At 39.0% G+C, this 25,121-nt stretch overlaps 1 protein-coding gene across 3 annotated transcripts in view; it reads right to left on the reverse strand.

Moving 5' to 3' along the window:
* Positions 1-10,868: 10,868 nt before the first annotated feature.
* The window catches only part of GTF2E2 (general transcription factor IIE subunit 2), a 62,593-nt gene continuing 48,340 nt past the window's right edge, over positions 10,869-25,121 (reverse strand). Inside the window, exons 7-8 of one of the 3 annotated variants that reach the window (XM_036249962.1) lie at positions 13,376-13,491; positions 10,869-12,064 (exon numbers count right to left, since the gene is read on the reverse strand). In XM_036249962.1, the coding sequence (XP_036105855.1) occupies positions 11,948-12,064; positions 13,376-13,491 (233 nt within the window). In that variant the 3' untranslated portion in view covers positions 10,869-11,947. Of the gene's footprint in view, positions 12,065-13,375; positions 13,492-20,267; positions 20,324-25,121 lie in introns of those variants that run through there. The other 2 variants (XM_036249961.1, XM_036249963.1) reach the window with 2 other exon arrangements.

Raw genomic sequence — 25,121 nt, forward strand, 5'->3', positions numbered from 1 at the left:
GCAGGTGCCCATCACAGCCTTCCAATACCCTGAAGCCCACGTATAACAACAGAAAACCAACTCAGCTCTCCTCAGTCCTGCCCAGGTTTTGAAGGCCACACCCAGTATGGCTTCAGGACAGGCTTGATCGTGTTGCTTTGCCTTCAGCCTATATGTGACATTCCTACTCAGAAGCATCCAACATTGGCCTGACAGCCTAGGAATTGAGGGCATCACCCCCTGAAGGGGATTTACTGCCTCTCCTGTCTACCTTGAGCCACCATCCTAGTCACTGCCTGAACAAGTCATTTCTATATGCTTTTTCACAAGGGGCCTTGGGATGAATGAGTGCTCCAATCTCCACTATGCTGATGGTCATCAGTGACATGCAAGTTATGAACTCCAGATACATTTCCCACTGACCACACAGCTCGACATCAGCTTCATTTCAGTCTGAAAAACTGCCTTTTCTGTCATTCTACTGGGCAGGAATGAAGAGTGTCTAGAATTGGAAACACGGGATAAGAAAAAGCAGGTCTTTTTGTTCCCTCTTGCTTACATTCATTCATACTACCCCAGTTTGTAGACTCCACAAAAATGGTATCTTTTTTTTTCCTTACCAAACAAACCCCTGTGAACAGAAGACTAATGTAGCTATAAAACTGGCATCTCACATTAAATGCTATGCTATGCCTTCCACCTCTAACTAAATTACAAATTAAAGGAACTTGGAAAACGAAAGCTGTAATTCCAGTTAATCATATCTAGGCTTCAAACTCACTGGAACCAATGTTTGCATACATGTTGGACCTCCATACAACATGCTGCTCTCACCTCTGAGGTTCCCCGAACTCCAGTACCCCATGGCATCTTTGAGTCCTAAGTTATAGGACATAAGGAACATTCCTGAGGATGAAAGAGGCTGGCTAACATTGCTGAATTCTTTACCTCAGTACACAAGAATTCTTGGTCTGTGTGTCAGGATGACACAGAAGGAATCAACTCGGTGTTTCTGGGTGCCTTGAGCAAGCATGCTTGGTGCTAGGAATATGTGCATATTCCCTACGGCCCTCCACATCACTGGTATGTCCAACTGTTAATGAAAAGAGCATCCTTACCCAGTTTTAAGAGTGCTGGTGCATGGCTGCTCTTACTCTTCAACTCTTAATTCACTCTATCACAACTTCCCATGACAAACAATTCTACAACATTCTTAGAAGACAGAAGAGTGTTTGTCACTAATGAGGGGTTATGTGAAATGCTGGTCCTCAAAACACCTACACTAAAACTGAACTGTGATACTGAAAACCATATGCAATCAGCTCACTGAATAAGGCCCCCAAATAGGGAAAAATTTTAAACTGCCACAGTAAAGCTCCTGTCTGTGCTGCAGAACCTCCTAAACCAGTAGTTCTCAAACTGTGAGTCACGACCCCTTTGGGGGTTGAATGACCCTTTCACAGGGGTCACCTAAGATCATCAGAAATCACATATTTCCGATGGTCTTAGGAACCGAGACACCGCTCCTCTATCCGACTCCAGGCGGGTCCGCCCACGTGCAGATCCGCCCACATACAACATGAGGAACTGTATTAAAGGGATGCGGCATTAGGAAGGTTGAGAACCACTGTCCTAGACTAAAATGACCCGGCTCTGTAACAATCCCAAATTCCGAAAGATGCCTATATGCCATGAAAAGTCTTCCTCGTTTTATCCTCTCTCCACAGCTCTCCGGTAAACCTGCAAGGTCTACTTTACCAGTACTTCCAAAGTACCCACCATGCCAATTCCTGCTTTATAAGGGAGGGGAAAGGCCCTGTTCCTTCAAACCATAACATACTATGCCCACAAATAAAGATAACAATGAAACCGTCCACACTCCATTGCTCACACACATCTATCGCTTAAAATTCAAGTGAAACCCTGACCCTGCTAATTAACACAATTAAATTAGAAACTTAGGCCAGAGGCTTCAATTCAACCCAAACTTGTCTTCTGAGCAAAAATACACGCCTAGCCCTGGCCAGTCTGGCTCAGCGGTTAGAGCATCGGACCACGGACCAGAAAGTTGCGGGTTTGGTTCCTGCTAAGGGCACGTACCTCGATTGTGGATTGTCCCCCGCCCTGGTTAGAGTTGCGTGGGTGGCAGCCACTAGATGTGTCTCTCTCACATTGATGTTTCTCTCTCTCTCTCTCCCTCCCTCTCTCCCTCCCGCTCTATCTGAAGATACATGCAAAAGTGTCCTCGGTAAGGATAAAAAAAAAAAAAAATACATGCCTAAATTGAATAAGAAATTATGCTCAAGTTAACAAAAGAGCACTTTCCCCCTAAAACTAGAATGCTGGGCTTGGGTGTGAGGGGCTCCCCAAGGAAGTTCAAATTGTTACAATAGTCAAGTGCAAGATAAACCTGCTCTTGGGTGTTTCTGGAGCAGGTCCTGACAAATTCAGGTTACAGATTACTCAGTTCTCTCTTGTTAGTACCCTTCTGTGTTTTCACTTATTTTAAGTTTGGATAGATGTCCTTTGAAGTATGACCCCTGCAAAATTCTGGGTGGCTGAAATTCACTGGGTTCTCACAGGGTCCTGAAACCAAATGGTTTGAGTCGCAGGAATGTGCTGGCCCACCTCCAAACCAAGGAAGCTGGACCAGTTCTACAGGCCTAACTGTCCGAAGGGGCCTATGACGGCAGTCTTGCCATTCTGCTGAAGGGCCAACACACTTATTTCTAAAAGAACCCTTTTGTGAAGAAAAATGTCCTTTTGGTTTTTTTAACTATAGCCAGAAGGAAGGTCAAAAGCACAATGCCAGGGTCTAGTCTGTTTCCAAAGTGTGAAAACACACACACACGACAGGAGGACTGGGGCAGGGGTTCCAAGGTTCAGTTAGTCTGAGAACTGGTTTCCTGAGGTCCTTGGAACAACTCCACCACTCCACCTCCCACTAAACATCTACTGCTTTCTCAGAAGAAGCCTACCAAACACACACTAGGAGAAGAAGGACTGTCCTACAAGAAACCCCAAGGACAGCAATGCAGTGTTGACAGTTCACCTCTGTTGTCTCCGAGCACAGTATTCCAGCATTGCTACAGAGCAACAATGCTGGTCCTGGCTTGTTAAGAACAGGTAATAACACCTGAGAAAACCCACCCTGACGGGTTTGGCTCAGCCATTAAAGCGTTGGCCCAAAGGGTGGCAGGTTCCATTCCCAGTCAAAGGCACATATCTGGGTTACAGGTTCGATCCCTGGCCCTGGTAGGGGTCATGTGTCTCTCTCACACTGATATTTCATTCTCTCTCCTCCTCCCTCCCTTCCACTCTATCTAAAATTCAATGGAAAAATATCCTCGGGTGAGGATTAACAAAAAAAACCTTAAAAAACCCCAAGTCTTCCCCATAAGTGAATCCTTTGCAAGTAAAAACAGTGGCTAAAGGGAAGAAGGGACACTGAGTCTCATCTTCTCTGCCTCAAAAAATGGTCAGCTGGTAACAACTGGGGAATTTATAAACCCACATGCCCTAGAGCACATTCAGAATATCTCTTCTGTGATTTCAAACAGCTCACAGCAGCAGCTGATGGCTGCACCTCTGCAGGGCCTGCCTATGAAGACTGGAGTGAAGTAATGGGATGGCCCTGCACTGCCTTTCTGCTAGTAGTCTGCTCCACAGGTATCAAGTGCTCCTCTGTCCCCAGAGTCCCACCATCATCTGACCACACTTACAGGATGTGACAGCAGCAGCCAAAGGCTCATTTTTTACACTTGGTCTAGGCTCAACTATATTTCTTTTAGCTGTCCCCTTTTAACAGCCGCCAATGACTGTGATGAATTGTAGATCAAAATGCACACAGACTAACCTGTTAATGCACCAGCCATGCCTGTCCCACTTAGTTCTAAATGGCCAGCAGATCCAGCAGAAAGGGGCAGGAACAACATGACTGCAACTTTAAAGTCAAATTTCTGGTGGATGTGTTTTTAGACAAGAACTGGTAAAAGACGACTCTTCTTTCTTTTTATTACAATCTTCAAACACAACTGGACTATCACAATTTCCTACAAAGAGTATACCCCTCCCCACATGTCACCAGATGACCCAATCCCAGTACCTCAACATGGGACATATGGAGGGATTTCTCTCCAATGTCAAAGGACATCAAAGGTTAACACAAGAAAATGCAAGTGAATGAGGTAAAGCTACAGAATTTGCAAGTGTGACAATTTAGGAAAACGTTTTATTTCTCTAAATCTCAATTTCCTCATTGCCAAAATGAGTTCAGACAAAATAACTGAAATCAACTATAAGGCCAGCTCACAAAGTACTGATGAACACAGGCTTAGCGAGAAACCACTGTAATACACAACTTGGCCTTCAAGCATCTTATCCTAAAACCTGTGATGGAGGCCTTGATGTCTGTCTCCTTGCAAAACAAATGAAGTGTTGGAAGTGTCCAAAATGCATTTCCAGACATAACAACAAAACAGATGATAGCCCCAAGATAACAACATAGGTTGTTCCTGACTTTATTTCCCCTCACAAGAACAACTAACAACTATTCATGGAAGGTATGACACTGAGAGAATTCTAGAATATAGGGTGATGCTGAAGCACTCTCCTACACCAGAGAGAACAAGACAGACCACATCAGAAGGTACAAGGAGCAGCTATATACTGACCACAATGCCACTCCCCCAGGCTAAAGCAGCACCATGCTGAGGTCTCCCCTAAACCTACAGTTCCTCCAGTGGAAAGAGAGTGCCGAGGGTGGACATCCAGCTGCCCTAGCATGAGTCACTTCTTAAGGAGCCCCCCCCCTTCGATCTTGCCCCACAGGACTGCAGGGAAATCAGCCATTAGTAATCTGAGTGTGGCAGAAAAGGGGAGAGGGGCGGCAACAACCAGCCCTGGCAGAATTCCTGGCAGACTGAATTCCTGCCTGCAGTGCCCAAGTTGTTATGCACAGCATAATGACGTCAACAACAGACTGCATACAGGCAGTGGTCTCATAAGATTATAATGAAGCTGAAAAATTCCTATTGCCCAGTGACATCACATCCATCATAATGTAGTACAACGCATTACTCACATGCTTGTGGAGATGCTAGTGTAAACAAACCTAATGCATTACCAGTGGTGTAGGTGTATATATAACACATACAATTATAGTAGTAGGCTACGCCAAGTAGGTTTGTGTAAGTACACTGTTATATTTGAACAAAACCATCTAACAACACATTTCTCATAAAGTATCCCTGTTGTTAAGCAGCTCATGACGGTAATAATCCCAACCAGCATTTTTGCAGAACCAAGCAGATGTCACAGTACAACCAGGAAAATCAATAGGGTACAAGTCTGCCTGATTTGGCTTCTCAAACTAAGAGATTTGCCAGTCCTGGAGCCTGGTCTGCCCTTGCCCAGGCAGGGGGGCTGAATCATAGCTCTACCCACTGCTGAGTAGTTCCCAGCCCTGCCTGACCAGAAAGACTGGCAAGAACACTTAGAAGCTGTGTAGTCTAGCAATGTTCAAGCACATCAGAGGCAAGGACAGCTGATCACCTGCAAAGCCAGTGCTATACATGTAGGGTTCCCTGGCTCTACTTAGGCAGGGGAATTAAGTCATGGACACACCCACTGCTGAGTGTAGCTCCCATCCCCTCCCAACTGAAAGTCCTGATCAGGGTAACCTGGGAGCCTTCTTGGAACTAGCCCATCACACCCTGTTATAGGAACTGAGTAATAGCCCCAACCATTGCTCAGTGAAGCTCCCAGCCTCAAATGACTAGAAAACCTGGCGAGAACACCTATAATAAAGTTACCTAACCCACAATGCTCAAGCAAAGACTGGCAGGCAAACCTGTTAAGTCATCTCCAGTCAATATCTAGCGTCCCTGTTCAGCCAGACAACTTGAGGTGTGGTCAGCCTGAATCAAGACCACAAAGAGCCTTATAGGCTTTGGAGCTGGTTGGTTCTCACACTGCACCAGGCAGGGAAACTAATTCAAAGCAGCATCCATTTAAGATATTTTATGCAAGCCTCATGGTTACCCTAAGGGATAAACCTGTAGCAATTACACAAAAGAACACAATAAAGTCAAAGCATACTAATACAAAAAGATATCAAAACACAAAAGACAGCAGGATATGAAACAGGAACAATGGATCTACAAAACAGCCAGAAAATCACAAAAGCCATAAATCCTTACCTATTAATAATTACTTTAAATGTAAATAGATTTAATTATCCAACCAAAATACAAAGAACGGCTGAATGGGTAACTAAACAAGATTCAAATGTCTACAAGAGACTCACTTAGGCTCTAATAACGCATATAGACTGAGAGTTGAAGGAAAGGAAACAGATACTTTTTAAGTAAATGATATCCAAAATAAGCAGGCATAGCTATACTTACATCAGACAAAATAAACTTTAAACTAAAAATGGTAAAGAGACAAAAAAGATCATTACATAATGATAAAGGGATCATTCCTTCAAGAAGATAGGACAATTGTAAACATTTATGCACCCAACTTCAGAGCACCCAAATATATAAAGAAAAAACTAACAGAGCTAAAGAGAAATACACATCAATACAATAATAGTTGGGAACTTGAATACGCCACTCTCAACAATAGCTAGATCAGACAGAAAATCAATAAGGAAACAGTGGATTTCAACAACACTATAGAGCAAACTGACCTAACAGACATATACAGAACATTCTAGCTGATAACAGCAGAATACATACCCTTATCAAGTACACATGGAACATTTTCTAGGATAAGCCATAAGTTAGACCACAAAACAAGTCTTAGCAAATTCAAGAAGACTGAAATCATGCCAAGTTTCTTCTCTGACCACAATGGTATGAAACTAGAAATCAATAACAGAAGAAAAACCAGAAAATTCACATATAAGTGGAAATTAAACAACACTCTCCTGATAACCAATGGATCAAAGAAGAAATGAAAGGGGAAACAAAATAGTATCTAGAAATAAATGAAAATGGAAACAATATATCAAAACTTATGGGATGCAGTAAAAGCAGTTCTAAGAGGCAAGTTCATAGCAATAAATACATTAAGAAACAAGATCTCAAATAAACAACCAACTCTATGCCTTAAGGAACTAGAAAATGAACAAACTGATCCCAAAGTTAGCAGGAGAAAAATAAAGAATAGAGAATTAATGAAATAGAGAATAGGAAAACAACTGGAAAGATTAATAAAACTAAGAGTTGGTTCTTTGAAAAGATAAAATCGACAAACCTTTAGCTAGATTTATCAAGGAAAAAAAAAGAGATGACCCAAATCAACAAAATTATCAATGAAAAGGGAGACATTACAACTGATACCACAAAAATACAAAGAATTATAAGAGGCTACTATACTACAGTTATACTCTAACAAACTGGATAATCTAGAAAAAAAATGGAAAAATTCTTAGAAACATACCACCTACCAAGACTGAAATCAGGAAGCAACAGAAAATCTGAACTGACCAATTACTAGTAAAGAGATTAAATCAGTAATCAAAAATCTCCTAACAAAGAAAAGTTCAGGACCAGATGGTTTCCCAGGTGAATTTTACTAAACATTTAACGAATTAATGCCAATCTTCCTCAAACTCTTCCAAAAAATCCAAGAGAAGGGAACACACTCAAACTCATTTTATAAGGCCAGCATTACCCCAATACCAAAGACAAACTAAATTCAGCAGCACATTAAAAAGATCATTTACTATGATCACGTGGGATTTATATCTGGGATGCAAGAATAGTTCAATGTATGCAAATCAATCAATATGCTAGATCACATTAATACAATGACAGAAAAACATCCTAAGATTATTTCAAAGGACACAGAAAATGCATTTAACAAATCTGTTCATGATAAAAACTCTTAATAAAATAGCTACAGAACATACCTCAACATAATAAAGGCCATATACAACAAGCCTAGAGCTAGCATCATAAACAATGATAGCTTTTTCTCTAAGATCAAAAATAAGACAAGGGTGACCATTCTCACCACTCTTATTCAACATAGAACAGAAATTCCTAGTTAAAGCAATCAGGTGAGAAAAAAGAAATAAAAGGCATCAGAACTGGAAAGGAAGAAGTAAAATTGTTTCTATTTTCAGATAACATGATTTTATATAGAGAAAATTCTAAAGAATCCACTTAAAACCTGTTCAATCTAATAAACAAATTCAGTATTGTTGCAGCATACAAAATTAACATACAAAATCAGTAGCATTCCTATACACTAACAACAAGTTATCTGAAAACTAAAGAAAGAAAATCCCATTTACAATAGTAAATGAAAAACAATATAAAATACTGGTTGGAGTCATGTAGGAGGCAACCAGTGGATGCATCTTCCTCATATCAATGTTTCTCCCTCTCTTCCCCCTCCCTCACTGCCACTCTATCTAAAAATTAATGGAAAAATATCCTCGGCTGAAGATTAACAACAAAAAATTTACAAGACATTGATAAAAGAAATTGAAGATGACACAAATAAATGGAAAGGTATCCCATGTTCATGGATTAAAAGAATAATATTAAAATGTCCATACTACCCAAAGCCATTTATAGATTCAATGCAATTACTATCAAAATGCCAGTGGCATTTTCTACAGAAAGAGAAAAACAATCCTAAAATTTATATGAAACCACAAAAGACCCCAAACAGACAGAGCAATCCTGAGAAAGAAGAATAAAGTAGGAGGCATCAATCACACTTCCTGATTTCAAGCTATATTATAAAGGCATAGTAATGTAAGAACAGAAACTATAGAACTCCTAGAATAAAACATAGCAAAAAAGTTTCCTCACATGGGTCTTGGCAATGACATTTTAACTCCTCACCCGAGGATATTTCTCCATTTATCTTCAGATAGAGTGGAAGAGAGGGAGAGGGAAAGGGGCGGGGGGGAGAGACATTGATGTGAGAGAGACATCTATTGGTTGCCTTCCACGCAACCCCAACCAGGGCCGGAGACCAAACTGCAACCAAGGTACGTGCCCTTGACCAGAATCAAACCCACAATGAGGTAAGGATTTACTAAGGATGCCAAGAAGCCAACAGCAAGAAATTCGGGATATTTGGCCTGTTTTTCTGCTCTGTAGCCCAACCTCATACACACCAAGCCAATGCTCCAACTGCTGAGCCAAACCAGCCAGGGCAGAAAATGACATTTTAGATATGATACCTAAAGCATAAGCAGCAAAATAAAAATTAGACAAGTGGAATTATATCAAACTAAAAAGTTTCTGCCAAGCAAAAAGTTAACAAAATGAAAAGACAACAATGTGGAATAAGAGAACATATTTGCAAACCATATATCTGATAAGGGGTTTATATCCAAAATATATAAATAACTCACACAACTTATTAGCAAAAGATTAACACTGCTGTATGGGCAAAGGCCCTAAATAGACATATCTCCAAAGATACACATACGGCCAACAGGTATATGAAAAGATGCTCAATATCACTAATCATTAGGGAAATGCAAATCAAAACTACAATGAGATATCCCCTCAAGCCTGTTAGAATGGTTAGCATAAAAAAGACAAAACAAATGCTGGCAAGTATGTGGAGAAAAGGTAACCTGTATACTGTTGGTGGAACTGTAAACTGGCACAAGCCACTATGGAAACCAGTAATGATTTTCCTCAAAAATTAAAAGCAGAATCACCTTGTGCCCCATCCAGGTGGCTCGGTAGGTTGGAGTGTCATGGGTTCAATTCCCGGTCAGGGCATATACCTAGGTTGTGGGTCTGATTCCCAGTTGTGTCACATGCGGGAGGCAGGCAACAGATGTTTCTTTCTCACATTGATGTTTCTCTCTCCCTTCCCCTCTCTAGAATCAATAAAAAAAGAAAAGAAAAAAGAAAAGTAGAACCACCCCATGATCCAGCAATTCCACTTCTGGGAATATTTCCAAAGAAAATAAAAACACTATGTCAAAGGGATAGCTGTATTCCCATGTTCACAGCAGCATTATTTAAAATAGTCAAGACATGGAAGCACCTAAGTGTCTATCAACAGATGAATGGATAAAGATGATGTTGTGTATATATATACACAATGGAATATTATCTGGCCATTAAAGAAAAAAAAGAAGGAAGACCGCTATTTGCAACAACATGGATAGAATCTGATGGCTGTATGCTAAGTGAAATAAGTCAGGCAGAGAAAGACAAATACTATATGATCTCACTTACATGTGGAATCTAAAAAAAAAAAATCCAAACTCATCAAAAAGAGATCAGATGTGGTTACCAGAGGTGGGAGATGAGGGGAGGGGAAACTGGATGAAGAAAGTTAAAAGGCTCAAATTTTCAGTTCTAAGATAAATAAATACAAGGGATATAATGTACAACAGGATGACTATAGTTAACACTGCTGTATGGTTTATATGAAAATTAAGAGAATAAATCCTACGATTTCTCATCGCAAACAAAACAATTTTTTGGAATCTATATGAGATGGTGGATGTTAACTAAATTTACTGTAATAACGATTTCATGATATATAAATTAAATCATTATGATGTACACCTTAAACTTTATACAGTGTTATATGTCAATTATATCTCAATAAAACTGGGGGGGAAAAACACACAAAAACAGGATTCTGTGTAGAGACCATGGAAAGGAGGCATACTAACAACAGATTTTTACAGAAAAACTAGTTTTATACCTTAAGATATTAAAGCTCCTCCTTACTAGCAAAAAAACCTCTGAAACAAAGCTAGAATAGCTGAGTTCTCCATGTTCTGGGAGCCTCAGTTTTATATCTGCTCAAGCCATATTTTAGGGCTTGGATATAAGAAAGAGGTAAACAGTGACTCTGGAAATGCAGGTGAGAAGTAAACAAAAGGGATAAAAAGAACTAAAGCTGCAAAAAGAACTCCTCATCATCTGCACAAAGTACTTACTACTTTAGGTTACCATGACACCCTTTTTGAGAACACCACACCTTCTTTTGATAATCCATTAAAATTTTTATTTGTGATATGAGAACTGTAACAATCAACCCAGGGAACCACCACATATCACAAGTACAGATAAAGAAAATGGGTAGTTTGCCACAGAAGGCTGGAATGACCACAAAGATTTCCTGTAAGGTATCACGACTCTTAAGAACCCATGTATTTGATAATGGTTCTTATGAGCTTGGCCAGTGATGAAGACATAAACAAACTCTTCACCAAAAGAACCTCAAGGTCAAGATGTAAAGCTGATATTCAGGTTGGCAAAACTCTATCCATCCCTGATGGCACGAGACAATGACTTGCAAAATCCAAAAGGCTAAATTCTGATTTATGCTTTAAAAAAAAAAACATTAAAAATCACATGTAGTGTACCTTTACTGCTTCACTTGCTAACAAAAGGCACACTTTGTGTTCCAACTATGAAATCTATATGCTCAGCAACGCAGCACAGATCACAGTCTCCAACGACGTCCCAAACACACACCCTGTGGAAGTTAAAGACCGGAGCTGCCAACTGCCATTGCCAAGAATGAAAAGAAAAAAACTGAATTCACTAACATCTTAGAGCTCCTTCTGCAATGATTTTATTATAAATATGTTATTTTGGAATAAACAAATATTGCATTCAAGCTATCTGAAAACTTGTTCCAAAGGAATAAAAGGAAAAATGGAACCAGGAACCACTCTGAAGTAGAGATAAATAGCAAAGACACCTGTGTGCCATGCTAAGTGTCTTTCTCCAAAGAAGTAACAGAAGTTAACAGGAAACATCACATTTCTCATTAGCCTATTCAATTAAAATAAGCTTTGAGTTTGGTAATTTGCATTTGTTCTGTAAACGGAACTAACTCCTCCTCTCCTCAGTCCTCAGAAGTAGAATGGGAAGACAGTCTTCAGATCCCAGTATTAACAAGAAAGATCTTGACTTTGTATTTGTAACTCTTTGCTCACCTACAAAACTGTTCACTATTTGCCAGGAGCAATGTCAGAGTAGTCCTTCAGCACTCCAGCCATGTGTTCATTATGAGTCTTAAACCGTCGCTTTTTCTGTGAAGCAGGCTTTTTCCTTCTCTGAATAGGGGCCTAGAGGAAAAGGCAAAAACAGAAACAGCTGCTCAGAAGGGTAATGAGGTAAGGGTTAACTAAGGATGCCGAGAAGCCAGCAGCAAGAAATTCGGGATATTTGGCCTGTTTTTCTGCTCTGTAGCCCACCCTCATACACACTAAGCCACAGCACACTCCCAACCACAAACAAGAGCCAGAGCTTTCTGTTATGGTGATGTGTATACCTCTTCCTGGAACAAAGAGGCTGGCACAAAAACTTCCCAGAACTATTCTAGGCATTAAATAGATAAAAAGGTAGTAAACTTTGTTTTTCATCACTATTACCTGGTTTAAAAATCATTACCAATAAAAAAGATCTGAGGTAAATAGGACAAACAGAGATAATGGCAAAATTGGGAAGTGGATGGACACACAAAGATTTGTTATTATTATTCTCTATTTGTTTCAGTATAACATAAATATTAATACCAAAGGATAAAATCAACAAGAATGAAAAAAGAAAAAAACTGAATTGATAAGAACAAGGGTAAGAAACCATGATAAGAAACAATGATAAGAAATCATAAAGTACTGCAATTACACTCATTCATGGAGATCACTGATAATAAATCTTCTTTAAGGAGTCCTAAAAAATTCACTGCGCACACATACACACATGAAAAATCACAAAGAAGGCAAGTTACACAGCCGGATGGTAAACAAGAAAAAGAGGGAGAGAGGTACAGCAGCTAGAGTCTAGAGTGCTGATGAACTATTTCTCATCCAGGCTTTGTCCTTGGACTAATATTGTTAGTTGATTAGCCAGTACTATTTCACAAGTCTGCATTTCATTACAGACCCTTCCTCTGCGCAGGATTTAGGGCTACAAAGACATTATTACCTATTCCAAAGGGATTTGAAAGTCAACAAGGACAATTCAATGCAACCAGGGAGAGCCAGGCACCAATACTATGGGGCTCACTGGAGCAGGGGGTGCAGGGGTGAAATGTACAACTAAAAGCCTTAAAGCCCAAGATCAGAACTGACAGGCCAACATGTGAACACTAGAAAAAGTTTGGTATGGCTGGAAGCTTAAGAGCAGACACTGCTAGGACAGGGGCAGTCGGATGGGGAAAACTCACATATGCCTGGGGAGCAGCCCTTGAGGGCAGACATCCATTGGCCCTCAATAAACCACATGTGATCAGATTTACAACTGACCAAGATCAATGGATTAGGACACAGGAAAAACTGAAAGGGAGGACTAACAACTTGCTCTTCAGAGAACAGAAAGCAGGCTAACAGTTCAAAGAACAGAAGATTACATTTTTTCCCCCAGTGATTACATACCACTTTCTTTGGTCCAGATTCCTGCATGGAAGAAATACCCTGTCGCTTCAGATATTCTTCAATTTTCTCCTCATCCATTGAATCCACAGCAACACTCCTCCACAGTTTCTGAAACTCTGCCAATGAGACAATAGTTACTTTACAATAGATGTTTACAAGCTATAGCATCTCAGTGATGGAAATCCAGTACTTCCTCTGGTGTACATCAACACATCTGAGATTTCACTGTAGAAACAAAGGTAGTGAGACAACATTCAAATGTTGGACACTGAGTAGCAGAAGGGCCTGAGAACATGAACTGCATCCTTACATACCAGATCAGTAATATTCTATTTTTAGAGTCTGGTAAACGAAGGGCCCTGTGTTTAAGGCCTCCCTGCTTTCCTGGGGATGAAAGGCAGTTGATGCTCTCCATTTATTCTGAAAAATCAGTTCTCTCCATTGAATTCAAATTCCTGCTCATCGACCCTGAGCTCAGTATACTCTATTTTCCTCTACTGGTAAAAAGAAACAAATAGAGACAATGGAAACCAGTTTTATACTGGAGTGAGGCTCTGTACAGTTTACAGCTGACCCTTGAACATGTGTTTGAACTGCACAAGTTCATTTATACATAGTGTTTTTTTTCAATAAATATATTGGAAAATTTTTGGAGATTTGTGACAATTTGAAAAAACTGGCAAACCTTATGATATTCTTAATAACATTTTCTTCTCTATCTTGCTTTATTGTAAGAACACAGTATATAAAAACATACAAAATGTGTTAACTGACTATTTATGTTATCTGTTAAGCTTCCAGTCAATAGAAGGGTGTTAGTAGCTGTGTTTTGGGGGAGTCTAAAGTTACACTCAGCTTTTTGACTATGTAGGGGGTTGGAGCTTCTAGTTCCTGTGTTGTTCTAGCTTCAAGTAAATTATACATGTAATGCAAAGATGTTATAATAGTATACTCCCTCCTAACTTTTGAACTATTGTCATAAATTTTACTATTACATATGCTCTAAACACAAAATACATTTCTAATATATATTTTTTTCCTTTATTGATTCTAGAGAGAGAGGAAGTGAGAGGGAGAGAGAGAAATATCGATTAGAGAGAACATCAACTGGCCACCTCCTGTGTGCCCCCCATTGGGGATCCGGCCTACAACTTGGGCATGTGTCCTGACCGGGAATCGAACCAGCAACCTTTTAGTGCATGGGTTGACGCTCAACCACTGAGCCACACTGGCCAGGCTCTAATATTTTTGTTTTAATCACTACCCTTCAGAGCAATTAAAATAAGAAAAAGTTTTTAATTAAAAATGTAACATTTTTAAATTAGAAAACCATGAATTTTATATTTACCTTCATTTATTCCACTCACAGCACTCTCATTTATTTATATAGATCCAAGTCACTGTCTAGTATCACATCCCTTCTGCCTGAAGAACATCCTCAGTACTTCTAGTAATGCCGGTCTGATGACAATGAATTCTCTTAGTTCTGTGATGTCGAGAGAGTAATACTTTGAAAGTAGTTCTCCATTTTGAAAGACTAGTTTTGCTGGCTACAGAATTCTGGGTTGAAAAGTTTTTCCCTTTCTGCACTTAAAAGATATCACTGCACTGTTTTTTGGTTTGGACAGGTTCAAATGAGAAGTCTGCTGTAACCCTTTTTCCTCTATAATGAGTTTTCAACTCTTACTACCTTCAATATTTTCATCTTCATTTTTCAGCAGTTTGAATATGATATGCCTAGATGCTTTTCTGTAATGTTTGTTTGGGGGGTATTATCTAGCCTCATGTGGTCTCTCAGCTTCTTGCATCTTCGTTTGTTGTCTATCATTAATTTTGGAAAATTCTTGGTCATTATTTCTTCTGTCCCATTCTCTTTCTCTTCTGAGATTTTAATTACACATTCAGACCACTTTATATTATCTCAAAGCTAATGGATGCTCTGTTGTATTTTTTCATGTTTTTCTCTTTGCATTTCAGTTTAGATCATTTGTATCGGCCTATCCTCAAGGATAGATTCTTTCCTTGGTCATGCCAAGTTTACTGATAAGCTTATTGAAGACATTCTTTGTCTCTGTTATTGTGCTTTCCACTTACAGAATTTTCATTTGATTTTGTTATGTTTATCTCTCTGCTGAAATATCCTACCTGATCATGCAACATGTTGTCTGCCTCTTCTACTAAAGGGTTTAATATATTAATTAGAGTTATTTTAAATTCCATGTCTGATAGTTCCAAATCTGTGTCCTAAGAATATGGTTCTGGGGGGGAGGGATGAGATAAACCAAAGAACTTACATGCATGTATGCGTAACCAATGGACATAGACAGCAATGTTTGGTGGGAAAGTGTGTGTGTGTGGGGGGGGGGTTCTGAGTGGGGAGGGGAAGACCATCTATAACAAAAATAAATAAATTAACAACAACAAAATAAGAATATGGTTCTGTTAATTGCTTTGCCTCAAAGTGCACTGTTTTCCTTGTTTCTTTTTATGCCTCAAAATTTTTTTGAAAGCAGGATATCCTCTGTAGGACAGCTGAGACTGAGGTAAACAGTTTTCGTGCCTGAAAAGGGGCACGCCTTTCCTTCTGCTAGGCTTTTAGTGTGTGGAGGTGGGGCCATTCTATTGTCAGGACATGAGTTTAGTTTGTAATTTGTTGCTGCCATTGTTACCCATAATGCACCACAGGCTGCAAATGTAGTTTTCTTGAATCTAGCAGAGAGTTGAGGTTGCAGGGCCACCATCTGACCTGAAATTTAAGTAAAGAAAGAGGTACATTTGCAGCTGTCTAGGGTTTGTTGTTATTGTTGTAAGAGCGGAAACAATGCTTTCTCCATTCTAAGTGAAAGCTAGAAGTCCCAACTACCTGACTTTTAGCCAAACTTTAAAAACAATGTGACTGGCTCTACTGGCTGTGGGTACACAGGAAAGAAAATAGCTTCAGGTTAAACTTCCAAATCAGCAGTAAAAAATATTGTTCTAGCCCTGGCTGGTGTGGCTCAGTTGGTTGAGTGTTGTCCCATATACTGAAGGATCGCCGGTTCCATTCCCGGTCAGGGTACAGGTACATACCTGGGTTGTGGGTTCAATCCTCAGTTGGGGGTGTGGGGTACTGGAGGCAACTGATCGATGTTTCTCTCTCACATCAATGTTTGTTTCTCTCCCTCCCTCCCTTTCTCTCTCTCTCTCTAAAAATCAATAAAAACATTTTTCTAATTCTAAGAAAGCACACAAAATTGTTTTAAAATGTATACCATAACCAGAATTGTATACATCAAATTTACCATAGCTATTAAAGGAAAAACATCATATACAAAAGAATAGTTGTGGAATTTTAACCATGACTTGTTAAATTCTATCAACGTGTAAAAATTGTATTCATTAATTTAGAAGAAGTGTTACATGATGTAATTGTACACCAATTAAACTGTATACCTCTCTGTATATCAAAAAAAGTAAAGAGAGCCAGTTTCACTCAGCGGTTAGAGCGCTGGCCATGTACCACAGAGTTGCCGGTTCAATTCCGGTCAAGGGCTCGTACCTCGGTTGCGGTTCGTCCCCGGTCCTGGTTGGGGTTGTGCAGGAGGCAACAGTCAATATGTCCCTCTCACGGCTCTCTCTCCCCCACCCTCCCACTCTCTCTGAAGATAAACAGAAAAATATCCTCAGGTGAGGATTAAAAAAAAAAAGGTAAAAAGGGTAAAAGTGCATATGATAAAAACACTTTTTACTCAATGGTAAATTTTATTCAATACAGTTTTTACCAAGCCTCTATGTTACCAGCACTGCAAAATTTCTGTTCCTTGAAAACAGAAACTACTTTGACTTTTCTACTTGATATGTACAGACCTTATATACTTCAGGCCTCTTATGACAAAATCACAAAGGCAATAATACCTATAAGAATAGTGACAGCAATGGTCTAGAAAGCTAATCAGTGTAACATACCACCAAAAATATATATATACAACACTATAAATTTTCATAGCACAACAGACTTACAAGTATATTAAAACAAAATTTAACTTCCTTTTGCTAAAGTAAATGTCACCAAGGTTATTTTCAAAGCAAAATCCCTGATAAGAACTCTTCAATGTCTGTTGTTTCTTTTTCAATAAAACATTTCTACTTTAATCCCTACCTTTCCTTAGTGCAATGCTATTGCCATGTTTAAATATTACATCTACTCTGTAAATGTATTACAGCTGCATAAATACTGAAGTTGAACACTGGAAGGCAGGCCTAATTTCAGAGGCAGGATCTCACAGGATCCCAAATCTAATTACTTTTTAATGTATTTAATATGGGGAAAGAAATGCTCAGTTGACAGAGGTACTAAGATAAATAACTTGTTTTTTTCCTTCAATTTTATAAAATCACTGCAAGAAAATACAACTTAAAATCAAAATAATCTTTATTTTGTACAAGGCAGGCAAAGTCAACTAAAAACATCCAGTACTGGCAAGGGTAAAGAAACAGATACCTTCTTGTATAATACTGTGATTCAAATTGGTTCAAAGAATTAGTTCAAACTTTATGATGGGTTATCAGGCAAGCTGTTGAAATTTTTTAAAATATGCCTTATGCCCAGCCAGTGTGGCTCAGTGGTTGAGTGTTGACCCATGGACCAAGAGGTCACAGGTTCGATTCCCAGTCAGGACACATGCCTGGGGTTACAGGCTCAATCCCCATTGGGGGTGTGCAGGAGGCAGCCAATTGATGTGTCTCTCTCATTGATGTTTCTATCTCTCCCTCTCTAAAAAATCAATAAAAACATATATATTAAAAAAGGTAAATTTAAAAATATATAATATATAAAAATATGCCTTATGTTTTGACTCAGCAATTCTACTTAAAAAAAAAATAACTACAATAAGGAGATTATCAGGCAAGTGCACACATATTTATGTGCAAGGATTGAGTATAATTTTAATAGCATATAAAAAATAAAACAAACACAATTTCTCTCTGTGAAACATCAGGAAAATGTTTTAAAGTACATCTATAAAAATGGAATAGCATATAGCCATTAAAAAATAATGACCTAGCCCTGGCCAGTTTGGCTCAGCGGTTAGAGCGTCGGCCTGCGGTCCGGAGAGACCCGGGTTCGGTTCCCGCTAAGGGCACGTACTTCGGTTGCAGTTTGTCCCCGGCCCTGGTTGGTCGTGCGGGTGGCAGCCACTCGATGTGTCCCTTCACGTCGATGTTTCTCTCTCTCTCTCCCTTCCTCTCTCTCCCTCCCACTCTATCTGTACAAAAAATGGAAAAATATCCTCGGGTGAGGATAAAAAAAAAAAAAAATAAATAATGACCTAAAAGAGCCTGAGAGGCCCCAGGGAAGTAGCTATTAGGAGGAGTCCTGAATTCTAAGGATAAAGTTGAAATTGTTTAAGCTTCCAGACTAAAAAGAACAAGTTACCAGCAATGGAGGAAAAGTCAGATTGCCATTGGATTCATCACCAACACAAACATTACATAAATGCAAAAGATCAGTGCAAATGTAGCCTCTGACTGTTAAACTGGCTATGTTTCTTTGCTATCTATGTCTAATCAAATGTAAAACTAACGATCCACTGACTCAGTAACTTATAGCTAAGTAAAGGTAAATAAGTAACCAGTTAAGATTAAAACACCTAGTATTTTGGTACTTACTATTTTATATTTTCTTTTTTTTTTCACCTGAGGATATTTTTCCATTTTAGATAGATAGAATGGAAGGGAGGGAGGGAGAGAGTGGGAGAGAGAGAAACATCAATGTGAGAAAAACACATCGAATGGTTGCCCACTGCACCACCCAGACCAGGCACCAGCAACCCAGGTACATGCCCTTGACTGGGAATCAAATCCACAACCCTTTGGTCTGAGGGCCAACACTCTAATCACTGAGCCAAACTGGCCAGGGCATTATTTTATATTTTTAATGCTACTAACAATAACTAACATTACTGTTACTATTATTCTTACCACGTGCCAGGTTCCATTCCAAACTCTAAGCACTTATATTAATTCATGCAATCCGCTTAAGAATCATGGGGTACAGATACCATTACTCCTATTTTATAGATAAGAAATCTCAGACAGAGAGGGGTAAAGTATTTTGCCTAAGTTAGTAAAGAGCAGAGCTAAGATTTTAACCCACAGTCTGACTATTTCGACCATCCTCTTGGCCACTGCCATTTATACTGCCTCTAAATGAATAAGATCCTGACTGAAGGAAAACTAAATGACTTTGTGAAATAAGAAACATACCTAGGTCCAATTATTCTGTGTTCGTTCATCTCCTTGATTTTTAAAAGTACCATACAATAAAGTCTCTCCTTACTTACGCTATAAATAATTTTAGGACATTTGTTTCTATTACAGATAAAGGATAAATCTTCAGAGACTGAAAGCTTGTTCGCATTAAGGTTTCTTCTTTATAGTTAAGACTGCCACCTAGTGGACTACAGCAAAAATCTCTATCAATGAAATCAAGACAGCATTTTGAGGAGTAAAATATATAAAAAGACAAAGAGAAAGAAAAACAGGAAGATAGCCTGGCCAGTATGGCTCAGTGGATTGTTGTCCTATGCAGTGAGAGGTCCTGGTTCAATTCCCCATCAGGGCACATACCCAGGTTGTAGGCTCGATCCCCGGTTGGGGGCGTGCAGGAGACAGCCAATCGATGTTTCTCTCTCACATTAATGTTTTCAACTCTCTCTCCCTTCCTCTCTCTCTAAAAAAATCAATAAAAACATATTTAAAAAAAAAACAGAAATACAAATGTTAAGCTAAGCATCAACTTTCAATGAGACTTTTCTGGAAAAACATTTTGTATAATTAACAAAAACTCCGTTGTTTTAAATTAGTGATTTATGCAAAACTGACGCTTTCAACTAAAAGAATAATTCCTTACCCTGAGGTTCCTGTGGGTGACTGTTCTCTCCAGGGCTTTACAGCATTATATGAATACTACAATGACAATATGCAACATGTTGTACTATTGAGTCCCCATATCATTCCTTCCTCAGCCTATAAACTCAAGGACAGAAATCATATTCACTTTAATTATCCCCATATCAATGAATGTGCTGAATGCAAAAATGCATGAAAAAAAGTTTGAAGACAGTGTATCTTAATTTTCCTCTATTTTATAAACATAAACTGTACCTTTTTTTTTTTAATATCCAAGGATATGTTTATTTATTATTGATTTTTAAAGAGAAGGAGGGAGAGAGGGGCATAGGGAGGGAAGGAAAGATAAAGAGAGAGAGAGAAACACCTATGTGAGAGAGAAACATCGATAGGTTGCCTCCTGTATACACCCTGAACAGGGACTGAACTCATGACCTAGGTACATGCCTTTACTGGGAATCACAGCCACAACCTTTTGGTATATGGGACAATGCTCTAACCAACTAAGCTACCCGGCCAGGGCCATAAGCTATACCTTTAATAGAATTCTCAACCCTGGCAATTTGCTCCCCAGGGAACACTTGGTAATATCTAGAGACATTTTTGATTGTCATAATTTAAGGGAAAGTATGTTACCGGCATCTAAAGAAGCCAGGGATGCTGCTAAACATTCTATAGCATACAGTGACAGCCCTGACACACACACACACACACACACACACACACACACACACACACAAATTATTCAGCTCTAAAAACCAATACTGCTCCCTGGCCAGTTTGGCTCAGCGGTTAGAGCGTCGGCCTGCGGTCCTGAGAGACCCGGGTTCGGTTCCCGCTAAGGGCGCGTACCTCGGTTGCAGTTTGTCCCCGGCCCTGGTGGGTTGTGCGGGTGGCAGCCACTCGATGTGTTCCTTTAACATCGATGTTTCTCTCTCTCTGTTCCTCTCTCTCCCTCCCACTCTACCTGAACAAAGAATGGAAAAATGTCCTCAGGTGAGGATAAAAAATAAAATAAAATAAAAAAAAATAAAAACCAATACTGCCAAGGTTGAGAAACCCTGCTTCCTCCCAACCATCTTTCCTAGAAAGTATACAGATTAATGAAAAATACCAATTTACAATGATAAATGGAGCCTAAAACCCAATTCTGTTCTACATATAAAAATTATTTTTAGATGGTTTAATACACATTGGATTTCCTAGAATCATACAATGTATAATGTATATAGAATATAGTATGATTAACCTTTGTAAATCACAGGAAAATTGTACTTTGTATTTTTCAGATATTTACAAAGAATTCTTTATCACTTAAGAAAAATATTAATTATGGTATAAAAGTTGCCAATGCATCACACCGGATTAGTCCATATATAGCCACCACGTTGTGGACCAAAAGAATCCCCAAAAATGGTTTTATGGAAAGTAACTTTACAGAGTGATTTGATCACAAATTCCTAACTGGGCACGGTGGATAGTCATTAACTTCTTCAGTAAAAGGCTTATCTTTGTTTTAAGCAAGCCCTGTCCATTGTTTCTGTGTATCCCGGTTAACATACCTTTGAAAGGCCTCTTTTCAGATTCTGCCTTGTAAAGGGTGACCACCCTCAGAGAACACACAATCTTGTTAAATACCCTGTAATTCAACCCCTGGCTTGCTTTCTCCCACATTCATGTAATCTTCCTTAGTTCCAAATGCATAAAAGAAGCTGCAAACCTTCATTTCTTGGAAGCATTTTATCTCAGTCTATTGAGATCTTGCTTCCAGGTGTATCTTCTGTTTGGCTCCAATAAATTTTTATAAACTCTGGCCGGTTTGGCTTAGTGGAGAGAGGGTCGGTCTACGAACCGAAGGGTCTCGGGTAAGATTCCCGGTCAAGGGCATGTACCTGGGTTGTGGGTTCGCTCCCTGGCCCTGGCTGGGGTCAGGCAGGAGGCAACCAATCGATGTGTCTCTCTCACATTGATGTTGCTCTCTCTCTCTTCCTCCCTCCCTCCCTTCCACTCTATCTAAAAATCAATGGAAGAATATCCTCAGGTAAGGATTAACAAAAAAAAAATTCCCTACAGGTTGGACTTTTCTTACATCCTCAACCCCCTACATTTATCAAAATAAGTGAGGCATATAACAGATCAATAGCTATTTGTTGGAGCTGCTGGGTCAGTGAACACATAGAACATGAGGGGGAAAGGCATGTTCCAAGAGACCATGGAAGATCCTTGCCCGTTCCCACATACTCTGTCCAAGGCATCCCTTCCATCTGGCTGCTCCAGAGTTATATCCTTTTATAATAAATGGTAATCTAGTCTCCAAGAATGCTCACTCTTGGGAAACTCCCTCTCAGAAATCAGCCACCCTTCTGTGAGAAGCCCAAGTCTCATCAAGAGGCCCAACTAAGCTCTCAGCCAGCAGTCATCCATCAAATGCCTGACATAAGTCGAGTTGAGCCTTCAGCACCAGCTGCCATTTGACTGTAAACACAAATATTTAGAGATGGCAAGTAAGAATTGTTCTCAGTTGAGCCCAAACATGGGATGAAGACAGATATTAATAAGTTGTCGTTTTAAGCCACTAAATTTGGGGTGAATTGTTACACAGCAATGGAAAACTGGAATACCTTCTTATTCAGTCATTTGCAGTTTTTTTTAAATATCTTAACCACATGTGTATATCATTTAGAATTAATTATGTAAACAAATATTTGTTAAATAAATGGGCTCATGAATAAATAATAGATTGTAACAAAAATCCCAGAAAGTGTCAATTATGAAGTAAAAAAAGAACAAAGTTGATAAACTGATACCTATAAGTTTAAGAAAATTATTTAAAGCTATAAAGGGAACCACTTTTTATATACATATATATAAACTGCCCCCAAAATCACACAATTTCCAAGTAATGGGGAGAATATATCATACAATAAAAACAGTATATAAAATGACACTCAGAACTGATTCAGAAAGTTAAAACTAATCATATGCCATCTACAAAGGAAATATCTAAAACAAAAGAAGACAGGTATAGCCCTGGCCAGTTTGGCTCAGCAGTTAGAGCAACGGCCTTCGGTCCAGAGAGACCCGGGTTTGATTCCCGCTAAGTGCATGTACCTCAGTTGCAGTTTGTCCCCAGCCCTGGTTGGGTCGTGCAGGTGGCAACCACACGATGTGTCCCTTTCACGTCGATGTTTCTTTCTCTCTCTCTTTCTCCCTCCCACTCTATCTGAACAAAAAATGGAAAAATGTCCTCCTTGGGTGAGGGTAAAAGAATGAGCAAAAATATATCAAATTTTTAAAAAAGTACAGGGGTTATAGTAATATGAGACAAAGCTGGACTTCAAGTAAGTTATTATGACTAAGAGGGATACGTTATAATGATCATAGATACAATCCTTAAACTATGATTGTCAAGACCATTTATAAACCAAAAATTCTGCAAGAAAATATATGAAGCAGTAACGAAAATCCAAAACATAGGCATCATACATGCAGTAGAAGACAACAAACATATAGCTTAGTATCCAACTCTATAATTACAAGACAAAAGTAATCTCTCTGAAAGTACATATACCAATATTTTAACAATGATACACTGAGTAGTAATATTTCATGTAACTTTTGTTTTATTTTGTAATTTTTCTAAATTATGTTAAACTTACCATTTATTTTAAGTAGTTAAACAAAAAAAAAATACATGCTATAAAAAAGAAGAAACTTGAAATTTTTCATCAAATCCTGATAATTGTGATACTTTTCACAAAGCTGTAATAATTTTATATAAAATAATATTCTTTCGCCCTGGCCAGTTTGGCTCAGCAGTTAGAGCATTAGCCTGCGGACCAAAGGGTCACGAGTAAGGGCAGCCTGCTAAGGGCACGTACCTCGATTGCAGTTTGTCCCCGGCCCCGGTTGGAGTCATGTGGGTGGCGACCACTCAATGTGTCTCTCTCACATCGATGTTTCTATCTCTCTCCCACCCCCCACCTCACTCCCAGTCTATCTGAAGATAAATGCAAAAAAGTATCTTCAGGTGAGGATAAAATAATAATAATAATAAAAATAAAATAAAATATTCTTTCTAAAAATTGCTCGAGATTTCACAATGGTTTTAATAAATAGTGCTGATGTATTTGTCAGTGAAACAAAAAAACAGTGATCTGAGCCCATCCTTTGTTACTAAAAAGCTTACAAGTGTGGTGATTTAACACTAGATCATGAAGAGAATTCTTTTGTTCATCCCACTGCTTCAGAAAGACAAACCTCTAGATCCCATAAAAAAAAAAAAAAAAAAAGGAGTATCCTTCTTTGTCCAATTTGATAATCAAAAGAGCAAGTTAGCCCTGGCCAGTTTGGCTCAGTGGTTAGAGCGTCAGCCTGCGGTCCAGAGAGAACCGGGTTCAGTTCCCACTAAGGGCAAATGCCTGGGTTGCAGTTTGTCCCCGGCCCTGATTGGGTCGTGCAGAAGGCAGCCACTCGATGTGTCCCTTTCATGTTGATGTTTCTCTCTGTCTCTTCCTCTCTCTCCCTCCCACTCTATCTGAACAAAAAATAAAAAAATGTCCTCAGGTGAGGATAAAAAAAGAGCAAGTTACTTAAGAGCTTATCAGTCACCAACAAAAATTTGTGTTTTTTTTTCCCATCCTGCATCAAGCTTTCATGTCAAGATATGAATATTTGTAAAATAACAATCAATAAATAAACTCCTTTTTTTGGTATAGCTAAGCTGTAAGCATAAGGAATCATAAACTGCTATACCATGACTGCAAGTACTACAATTAACCTAAATTCTTTCAAATCACATATTTCAAACTACATTCAGAGAATCAATGTTAGGAGTTATTAGCTCTGTTCTAAG

Source organism: Molossus molossus, unplaced genomic scaffold, assembly GCF_014108415.1.
Source record: "Molossus molossus isolate mMolMol1 unplaced genomic scaffold, mMolMol1.p scaffold_m16_p_9, whole genome shotgun sequence".
Taxonomy (NCBI): domain Eukaryota; kingdom Metazoa; phylum Chordata; class Mammalia; order Chiroptera; family Molossidae; genus Molossus; species Molossus molossus.